An 11,791-nucleotide genomic window follows, 5' to 3' on the forward strand; every position below is an offset into this window, starting at 1 on the left:
AAGGAAAAGAATTGGCCATAATTGATAATTGATCATATTTGTGTCCTAAACACTTTTTAGACATGTCACCTCAAATACTAAGGGGTCACGTAAACACTTTTTAATGACATTTGATCGGAAAAAAGGTGCTAGTGCAATTTTATTTATTTAAAGGATTAATTAGTTAAAAATTCAATTAAATAACTTATTACAAACATTTAATATCTATCACATATGATGATATTTGGATCCTCCAATTGTTAACGATTCGGGTCTTGTTTCTCAATAATATATAAAAAAATGCTAACTAGTGTTTTAATACTAGTACTAGTTAACATGACTCTAATTATGTAAATTTTTTCATAAACTTAAGATTTTCTTTGAGATTTTGATGAGCCTCCATAACTCATTTCACCTGAGTTTTTATATAAAAAAAAGTTTGATTTCAAATACAATGATTTTTTTTTATGTGTAATATGTAGAAAATAGAAAATTATCTTAGAAATAGATATATATATATATATATATATCTATTTTTAATGTTTAAATAACAGAGGTGTTGAATTATTAAATAGGGTGTATTTTTTTTTACACAAAGATTGTGAAATTATATATACATATAGTGATTAATTGTTTTTATAATTATGAGCTATAATATATGAAAACGTATTATGAATAATCAATCTCTCACATATGGAAAGTAAAGTAGGATGAGAAAGGAAAGTGAATGTGTTTATGAATTATGATAGATAGTATCAAATAATCAAAATACTCTTTGAAACAGCATTATGTTGCAGATCTGTCACATTAAGAGAGTCACACACTTATCATGATTTTGAGTTGAGTCACTCTTTTTCCTTATCATGATTTTGTTTCTGTCTTTCTTCTTATTTTAATCTTTGCACCCTTTCCATTGGATACTATAATTGCTTTTCATTATTATAATTTATGTAAGTGTCTTTCTATTTAAATTCAATAGAAATGTACTCGTTTGTTAGTCCATTTCTATATTGTAGTTAAATTTATAGTGTATAAGTGAGATAAATTTTATACTATGTATAAGTTTTTTTGTTGGATCAAATGTAAATGATACGATTTATCGATCAAATAGAAAAAAATTGTGTATAATGCAAGACTATAGTTTATTATGCATATTAAACAAAACATTATATTTATCGTAGTTCTTTCATCTATGAATTACATGTATCCTTTTGCTAAATTGTCTAAAATAATTGATCAATGTATAGCTGTGGCTTCTCTAATGTGCAAAAACAAATTTGTCTTGCACTATAAATAAATAAATGATGTTTACTATTAGATCAATAAATTACAGATTTTTTTTGGGAACAATTATTTCATTATATTTTATTTGATCTAATAATATAATTTATTTGATCAAGATAATTGGCTAGTTGGATTTTCAGGTTTTATTAGAACTGCTTCAAGCTTATTAGTTGAACTTCATGCATCTTGAATGGTTTGACGCTAGCCAGAAATGAAGGTTTCAACAATGTCATCATTGAATCTAGGGTAAATGATTGTTTACTCCCCGTAAAATAATCAAATTTTTGTTTACCTTCCTATGCAGATTTTTTTTTTCTGTTTACCCTCTGTAAAAAAATAGATTCCCTCGTTTTTCCCCTAGTTGTATAGCAGGATATGTGACTGTGCAAATCTACTGACGTGACTTGTACACAAGAAAAAAAACATTTATATTTATTTTTTTAAATTCTACGTTAGATAATATTATTATTTTTAAAACAATCCCTACAAAATAAAACAACGAACTTTCTTTTTTTCCCCAAAATTTTAAAAAAAGTCCTACAAATAAATTTTTTTTCCTACAAAATTTTAAAGAAAAAGTTTTCTACAAAATAAAAAAACGAAATTTCTTTTTTTGTCATATTTATTTCTATTGTGCCCTCAAATAAAAAGATTATTCAAAGAGATTTAGTTCTACAAAAAACTTTATTTTTTTATTTAATGTCATATTTATTTCTATTGTGCCCTCAAATAAAAAGTTATTTTTGAAAACCCACTAGTTAACAAACAAATGGTTCATGCGTCTCTTCACAACCAAGATGAGATACACCTTCGATAATGTATTTTAATATGCTACTTTTTTATTTTTTTGGCAATGGCACGAACCATATCAAGTAATAAAGTAGAGTAAAATATTGTTCCAACTTTCCACAAGGATTGTGGTTCAATTATCAACTACTAGAAAAGTAGTGCTAATTGTATGTGGTAACAAAATATTTTGGGGTTTTTAATTGATTGAAACAAAAGAACAACAATATAAATACAATATTTTTGGAATTTTCTTAATAAAACAAATTGACATTGACAAACACTTTGGACACAAATAATATAAGATTAAAATGGTTGAAGATTGTATCATAGCTTTATATTTCTCTCTTCTTGTGCAAACAAACATAAGCTCAATTCAAACTAAATTCATGCAATTGAGTTCAAACTTACATAATTAGATTAATCTCAATTGCTTGAGTACAACTCTCTTTGAGATAAACCAAGAGCCATATCATACCTTAGATCTTCTTAATTGAGGGCAAATATCACCTTTGTAGTTGGGAAAACAGGAAATATACTACTAGTATAAGTAGTACCAATTTTATAAAAAATAAGAAGGGGAAAAATACTTAAGCGGCTGTGATTCAGAATAGGCAACCTGCTGCTACAGTACAATAGCAGGTTTGTAATTTAATTTTTATTTTTTTACATTTACTAGTTTTCCTTGAAAAAAATAAAAATAATACTAGTTTTTTTTTTAAAAAAAAACATGATATGTTTTTATATTGACTAGTATTGTATTTAATAATTATATAAATTTGTCAAAAATTTGAAACATTATTTATTTTGTAAAAAACTAAATAATAAAATAAATATATATTTCTATTACCTGTTCCACCTACTATCATAGGTATTTTAATCTCCCACCAGTGGGAGACATGTCTGGATCTCCCATGCTTGAATTCACCGGGGGAAAATGTTATTTATAGTAACCAATTTTACCTAAACCAGAGGTTATGGTCCGTAGTGAAATGCCGCGTCTGTTTGGTTGAAACCCAATTAAGAATAAACATGAAGTGAGAGATAGAGAGATAATATACTTGAGTCCTTTGCAGAAAAAGAAATATATATAAAACCTCAGCGTTGAGTCACAATCATCAATGAGAAAGCAAAGGAGGCGGTCTCGCCATTGATGACAGAAGGAATCATAACCTTCAATGTGATTATTGCCATTGAATGGTCATGACTCCGTTGGCCATTACAAATGAAGATTATGTGGTCATTTGAGGATGTGCCCTAGGATGGAGCTCTAATATGTCGGGACCGAGCATATGTTAGATTGAACCTTGGCCCAGTACTCAAGAAAAATAACATTAATGGATATTTTAAAACAATTTTTAAGAAAGTTTTGACTTCATTCATTTCAATTTTTTTAACTTTGTTGCTTGAGATTAGAAAGTAAAACTCTTACTATTAATATGACACCTCATATGAACATGCAAAACTAAATTGTATGGTATTCTATTCAATTATCTCAATAATTTCTAGTCGACTTTTATGATGGAAAAATGTCTCATATGATGTACGATTAACTAAATGATGGAAAAGTGTCTCGTATGATCTACGATTAACTAATATTCACCTTTAAACTATTTTTAAAATATTAATTCACCGTAAATGCATGTCTCAATTTTATACCGATTATGTACTTTTTTTTTACGATCATATCCAGCAATATCTTTCTTCTTTTTTCAAACAGTAATCAACTTTTCTTACATACTTTTGTTTGATGACTTTTTTGGTAATGCCTCAGTACATTGCACCTAATTCAAACCTCCTAGTCCTAGCCTTGCCCTAGATCAATCACAGATTAATTTCTTTTGGTCGAATAACTCATGATGATTGAGATTATACTAACAAACAGGTTGTAAGGTCTTAATCTCTTTTATTTAAAAATGGACCCAATAAAATTCGGATGGAACCAACAATTGGGCCTTCTATCTATCCACAAAGATGGGCCCATTATTTGAAAGGAAAAAATGACTTGCCAATTAATCAAAACTTAAAAGAGAATTTCTTTTGCCACCTCTTAAGCTTCTTGCGCACCCTCTAAATTTTCAACAATATCTTATTTAAATTCTAAAACTCAAACTGTATTTTAAACTTTTAAGTTTTATAACATGAACACCTCCAATATATATCTAAAAAATCCAGGATCTTACATATGTTCAAATTCTGCAACTCGAACACTTCCGATAAAAAGAAGAGTTGAACAAAATACTATATCTAGAACCATAAAAAAATTAATATATTAAATTGAGGAAAATGACATTAGTAATTGACATTTCACTAACATCATCATTAATATTTTCCTCCTAAACTACTAAAAAATAAGTTAAAATCTTATTTTTATTTCAAGTGAGCTTCTAATAGTTTATGTTAAGAGTCTCACACCAAACATAACATAATCTGAATATATATTTATAAGTAAAAACAATTATGTCCTTATAAATCAAATTTATGGAATTACGTTATACACAACTTCCAATTCTAAAAATCCAAGACATAAAATGTCTTCAGACTAAATATACACTTGCAAATAAGGGTTTGTTTGGTAAAAATAAGCTATAAGCTAGCTGATAGCTGAAAAGCTAGTTTATTGAAATTAAAGTGTTTGGTAAAATTAGCTTTTAAAGTGGTTATTAAATATAAAATTACATAATTGATAGTGGATAGTTTTTTTTAGAGTGGATAGTTATTAAATTAAAGGGTAAAAATGGAATAAAGTGTAAAAAGCTATAAGCTATAAGCTCAAACGCTACTTGAAATAGCATCTGAAAAAAAGCTATAAGCTAGTATAAAAAGCTTGTTACCAAACACCTCTAATTTTTTGAAACAAGCTTATAAGCTCATATAATAAGCTATAAGCTAGCTTATTTGTGTTACCAAACACACCCTGATAGCTGATAAGCTAGCTGATAGCTGAAAAGCTAGCTTATAGCTGATAGCTGAAAAGCTAGCTTATTGAAATTAAAGTGTTTGGTAAAATTAACTTTTAAAGTGGTTATTAAATATAAAATTACATAATTGATAGTGGGTAGTTTATTTTTTAGAGTGGGTAGTTATTAAATTAAAGGGTAAAAATGGAATAAAGTGTAAAAAGCTATAAGCTATAAGCTCAAATGCTACTTGAAATAGCATCTGAAAAAAAGCTATAAGCTAGTACAAAAAGCTTGTTACCAAACACCTCTAATTTTTTGAAACAAGCTTATAAGCTCATATAATAAGCTATAAGCTAGCTTATTTGTGTTACCAAACAGAGCCTAAATCTAAAATTTATTTTTACAAAAACACTAACGAATCTCAAATAAAAACTTCAAAATTCAAAATATATCTTTGTAACGGTTACAAATTATTAGAATTCTTTTATTTTTTTACTAGGTCTCATTAACGAATGTCACCAGACTGGATGACACTCTTTAAAAATTCTATTTAAAAATTTCATTCATTAAAAAAGTTCAATATTTTAATTTTCAACACATTGAATATATGCATTTTCAAAAAAATTTAAAATTTAAAATGTCCTTACCATTTTTCATTCTTCAATTTATCATTGGAATGTATGATGACACGTTATGACATAGATCTATACCTTACAAACCATTGGTTGCTTTCTAATCCAAAAACCAAACACAAAGATAAGAAGATAAGTCCACGTGGCAAAAACCCAATACATCTCTCTCTCTATTAACAACACAACACAAAATCTCTCTCATTTTCTTTCTCTCCCATTTCTCTCCCAACACAACCATGGCTTCACCAACACTCATTACTCCCACAACCACACCAAAATCACTCCCACCACCCATCAAAACCAAACCAACCACCATCTCCTCCACCTTAACACCAACCACCACTTCCACCACCGTACACACACGCCGCCGTCAAATCCTCTCCACCACAGCCACTATCATCACCACCACATTTCTTGCTCATGTTACCCCTGCATTTGCTGCTACAGATGAAGAGTATGTTAAAGAAACAGAGGAAGTTATAAGCAAGGTTAGAACAACTATAACAATGGATAAAAATGATCCAAATGTAGCTAATGCAGTTTCTGATTTAAGAGATAGTTCAAATTCTTGGGTTGCTAAATATAGAAGAGAAAAAGCACTTCTTGCAAGAGCTTCTTTTAGAGATATGTACTCTGCTCTTAATGCTGTTTCAGGACATTATATTAGTTTTGGACCAACTGCTCCTATTCCTGCAAAAAGAAGAGTGAGGATTTTGGAAGAAATTGAAGTTGCTGAAAAATCACTTAAAAGGGGAAGATAAGGAAGAAGAAGAAGATGAAATAAGCACTTCTGTATTTAGAGGAAATGAATTTTGGTTTTCATTCCTCTGTTTTCTGTTATTAGATTCTTATTGTTTTTTCTTTTGTTGTTGATGCTTTGTTTTTGTATTATTGTATGTATTGAAAGTTGAAACTTAAATTACATTAAGAGACTCACTTAATAAAAGGATTAATTATGCATAGTTTCATAGTACTATATAGAGTCAAAGGAATGATTGTTTTTAATTTTTTAGTTTTTTTTATGTTGGAATGGACTAATGGAGGTTAATTCATTAAGTGCTTATTTTTAGGATTATAAATTGATTTTTGTTTTTACAGATTTATGAGAGAGCAGAAATAGCTTATCTTACCAGAGGCTTGAGGCCCAAGTTTCTTTTGGTTGTTTAGCTTGGAAAGGATAACATCCTTTGAATGGTTGGTCACTAGTGACTAGTGAGTGCTCTTGGAGTTGCTTATAGGGTGGAAAAGTGTCTCATATGGTGTACGATTTATACGGCACGATGAAAACTCTAACAACAATTGATGTCGCTATGTGTAAGTAGATGTTCGTGATATTACTCCTTCTCACAATTAGTGTTGGATCGACGAAAAATAAAGAAAATGAATATTCATACATCAACTTAACTCACAAGTTTTTGCTTATTTTTGTTGAATGGACACCGGTCAAGTTATTGTTTTAGTGTTAAGAACGTAAGGATCCTCAATTTCTATTTAAAGGTGGCGACGTTAGTCATGTTAAAGTTTTAAATGATTTTCAAGCATAGATCACTTGCAGATCATGTTTGTATTCAAGTGTGAACGATAGTCTTATATTGACCATGCAAATGCTTAATGTTGGATACCTAAGAGAGGTGATCCATGGCATATTCAAATTTTTTTAAGATTTTGTGTGGAGATGTTCCGGTCTCTTGTTGGTTATGGATAATTAGCATGTTGTTGTTTTCAGCCTCCGGAATCTCCAACAACTGGTTATATCAGAGTCTTGATTAGGCTTAGAAGGGGAGCGAGAGTGGCATCCCAGTGTTTGGATCAAGTATAATGATATGAACTCACGAGAGTTTACTAAAATTAAAGTTTACATTCAAATTAACTCATTTTCATGACCTAAAATTGCAAATTAGTAAGAGTTTAAGAGTTAACACCAGAGATTAACAATCTTAGATACAAATGCCAAGCTATGTTGTGAAGTTTGTCCAAGACAAATTTGATGGAAGAATCGGTTTTTGTCTATGGAGAACTCAAGACAACAATGTGTTAATATAATCAAAATTTACCGTGATACTAAATATTTACCGTGATAATTAACATGCACTAAAGAGTAAGGAGCAAGGTGTATAGCAATTTTTTTTTTTGACAAGCGCAAGGTGTATAGCATTAAATTTGCTTCCTATACATATGGTTCCAACTAGGCCTCTTTTATTAATGGACTGGGCCGGTTGTAATTCATACAATAAAAAGAAAAATTCTCTTTCCACCCCTTAAGATTCTTTCTTTCCTCTGAATTTACATCTTTGCTCTTGCGGAAAAAAGTTCGGAACGTATTCTTCGAACTTTTTTTACTGTTAAAAATAACACTTAATCTAGAAAAAGTTTGAAAAATATGTTCCAAACTTTTTTCGCAAGAACAAAAATATAAATTCGAAGGGAAAAAAGTTTTTTTGGGGGAGGGGGGAGGGGGGGGGGGAAATAATTTTTTCCAATAAAAACATCCACAAGTTAGCAGTCCCATTTCATGAAAAAGAAAACTAATGTTTGAAAAAAAAAATGTGGCCATTAATTACGAGTTGGATCAAGATACAATATTTTCTAAAAGGCCTTATATCAATCCCTGTTACTCTTGCATGAAGTAGGAAAATTTCTCATCCCACCCACTCACTTTCTCACCTACCCCCTGTTTTTCCATATTTGTCCTTGATCAAAAAATTTGGAATGCGTTTTTCGAATTTTTTTTGCCTTTAAAAACAACTTCGGAATGTATTTTCCGAATTTTTTCCAAATTTGCATTAAAAAAATTCGAAAAACGCATTCCGAATTTTTTGACTAAGGGCAAAAATGGAAAAACAGGGGCTAGGTGAGAAAGTGAGTGGGTGGGATGAGAAATTTTCATAAAGTAGCAGTGCAGCCCTTCTACTACTTTTAAAAATTGCAAGGATTTTTTTTAAGCAACCAAGGTTCAAATATATTAACAATAAAGACACTAAATCGACATAAGGTGTGCATAATCTAGATGTCAAAATAATGGTCAATACCAAGCAAAAAGTAACAACAACCGTTACAGTGTCAAACGAGGCACTCATCAAGTACAAGTAGCCCCTAAATATTGAATTTCACTTTAAATCACCACCAAACCTGAATATTGATTTTAATCATTTTATCAATCACATTATCTACTTCAACAATTTTCTGATTAAAAATTCAATCCTTTCTAGCTTCCCAGATCATCCAAATTGTCGCCAATAAACTAACTTTAAAGTTATCTTTAATCTTAAAAAAATAAACCTGAAAACCACTAAATTGAAGAGAATGAGAGATAACATATGAATAGAAAAAGCACACTGCACTCCAAGCCACCACCTCACACCACACTTGCTGAGAAGTATAGCAAACAAAGAAAATGTGTGATAATGATTCAACAGTATCACAACCGAGACTACAAATTTGGTTGTCTCCTCACAAGATTGTCTTTAATTGATAGTCGATTTGCCAAGAAGCGCCAAAAAAATATTGAAACTTTCAGGGAAACACTTTTATTTCAAACCAAATCACAATGTCCTTCCTCAATGACAACCTCATCCTCTCTACATATCAAGGTCAAATATACTTTCTTGACGGAAAAGTCTCAAAATGAACTGTTCTCCATAACTAAACATTTTTCTGCAAAACAATATTATGTAACAGAGCACAAACATCAACCAACAACTCCTCCTCCCACACATCCTTGCCGCCTACTCCCCACCCCATACAACATGACTCCCCTACCAAAATCCCCGACTATGAAAAAAAAAAAAAAACCTAAATGAAAAAAACGCTCACTACAACTTGTACCTTCACCCAATCAAACAAAATAAATTCATTCAAAATATATTTTTCTCCACTGTCAAAAAAATTAAACATACACTATTTAATCAATTTTTTTTTTTTGGTTTATAATGAGTTGAAGATCAAACCCAGAACTACTATCCAAACCCCTCACCATCGGATCAAATATAGTGGCTTTACACTATTGATTCTTAATTTAATGGATTGACTCCTAATTTTTTTGTCTATTTCGATGGGTTAGAGTAGTCCTTTTTGTGCCATATTGTTGAGGCTGCTTGTCGTTATTAACAAAGAATATTAAAACCATGTACCGAATTACCGCCGAGAAACATGGACGAAAAGGACCAATTGTATGGTTTTTGAGTACATCCAATATTTCTTTTTCTGCCCATATAATTTATTGACTTGAATCTTATTTACAAGTTACTGTTGACTTTCCCATTCCAAACACTAGTTGGAAATTTTTTGAGATAGCTATTGTCATCGTGGCCTTGTCAGCAACACTAATCTATGGACATTTTATTTATTAATTCGTAAATCTATACAATTATAGGAAAAAATGTTTGGATCAAATATAATCATGATGCCTATATTTTTTAGTTTTTAGTTGGTCTAGGTGGATACTTCAAATATGTGAGTGAGAGTTTTGTTGTCGACATATAATTCAACGAATTATATACTTTCTTCATCCTAATTTGATTGACACAATTGACCATTTTACGCATGCCGATACATAACTTTGACGATTAATATATTTAATTGTATAATAGTAAAAATTATAAAAATTTGATATTTTGACAATACTCATCGAGACGAATCAAACAACATCTTATATGTTAATATTTTTTTTTGTTTATTAGTAGAAAAATAAGGTCAAAATAATATGTGTGAATAGTGCACAACAGTCAACTGTGTCAATCAAATTGGGACGGAGGGAGTAGTTTATATGCAAATGTGCGTGAAATATTTTATTATTGTAATAAGAGTTGTCCAAAGTGTTAGTAAGTTCCATATCAATTATGAGATGACCTGAATAAAGATTTATAAGTAAGAGACAATTTTCACATTACAAGCCGGTTTTGCAAGGTTGAATTAGACACAATATCCAATTCTAAGATGGTATCAGAATCTACTCTATGATCTGTTGGATTGTTGATGTCAGGTATCTGATTGGGCCATCATCATCATTATTGTAATACTAATAAGAGTTGTCAAAAGTGTTAAAGAAGTTTCATATCGATTACGAGATAACTTGGATAAAGATTTATAAGTAAGAGACAGTCATCACCTTGCAACCTTGCAAATAAATATAATATCTTTACCTATTGAGTTATGTTTATGGGGATAAAAATTCTAAATTTTAAAACCTACTGATTAAATTTATTAATTGAGTCATGTTAAGAGAGTTTTATTTCTTCTCGGTCATTTCATTACATCATCATTTTTTTGTGAGATTAATTAAGAGGCTTCAAGACCCCATATTTTAGAATTAGCTTTTTTGAAAATATGTTTTTTAAAATTAACTTTGAATTTTTATGAAAAAACTTCTTTTGGGTAAAAAAATTAGGGTTTGTGAGTTGACTTTTAATTTGCGGCTCTTTTATCTTGAAGACTTACTTAAACGAGACTCTTTGGCATTGAGAACTTCTTGACCCCTCAAGTATGTGAGTCCATACCAAACAACATTGTTGTTAAGCAGGCTAGCAACAACTCTTGTAGCAACCACCGCCACCTACTTTCTTCAAATGCAACATAAACACAGTTATTTTTACGCATGATAAGACTTCATTGCAGCGTTTTGATGTCATGACAACGGTTTATTTACGGTACAAGAGGTGGAAGCTTGAGCTTGTACAAGGGCGTTGAATGAGTTGCTTTGATGGGGAGACAATACAACAAATTGATTTTTGAGATCGATTGTAAAATAGTAGTGGAACTGGATGATACAAGCCTAATCGTTTTGAGCATGATTCACTTATTCATAGTTGTCCAACCTCTTAAATTACCCCGACTATATAGTCGTTTTTGCTAGACAACATGTAAATGGTAGCGTTCATGCTCTTGCATGAGCGGCCTTATTCCATACCTCTCGCATTACTTTCCTCATTGTATTACTTTTATTGTTAATTTGTTATGAATGAAATGTCATATGTTGTTTGTATAAAAAGAATGCATTGCGTAAAAAAACATTTAAATGGACATGCCGATTATATTACTATTATATTATATATATAAATTATATAAATATGCCATAAATTTGTCACCCACACCGTTGAATGGATCGACATCATCAAATACACTTGGCTTGACAAGTGCTAAAACATATCAATCTAGGAATATACCTGTACTCTCCAACTCCACATAACTAACTAGTGAGAAGAATAATTA

The 11,791-nt window shown here is 30.3% G+C and overlaps 1 protein-coding gene across 1 annotated transcript; it reads left to right on the forward strand.

The window, feature by feature from the left end:
* The first annotated feature begins 5,749 nt into the window (after window positions 1-5,749).
* On the forward strand, window positions 5,750-6,358 carry LOC123894681 (photosystem II repair protein PSB27-H1, chloroplastic-like). Its single transcript, XM_045944737.1, has one exon. The coding sequence runs from the start codon at window positions 5,821-5,823 to the stop codon at window positions 6,343-6,345; it is 525 nt and encodes a 174-aa protein (XP_045800693.1). The 5' UTR covers window positions 5,750-5,820; the 3' UTR covers window positions 6,346-6,358.
* Window positions 6,359-11,791: the final 5,433 nt, after the last annotated feature.

The sequence above is a fragment of the Trifolium pratense genome, linkage group LG7 (genome assembly GCF_020283565.1).
Source record: "Trifolium pratense cultivar HEN17-A07 linkage group LG7, ARS_RC_1.1, whole genome shotgun sequence".
NCBI lineage: Eukaryota > Viridiplantae > Streptophyta > Magnoliopsida > Fabales > Fabaceae > Trifolium > Trifolium pratense.

Excerpts from the sequence above, each read along its gene's own strand:
- LOC123894681 (XM_045944737.1), top strand. The coding sequence starts at position 5,821 with ATGGCTTCACCAACACTCATTACTCCCACAACCACACCAAAATCACTC.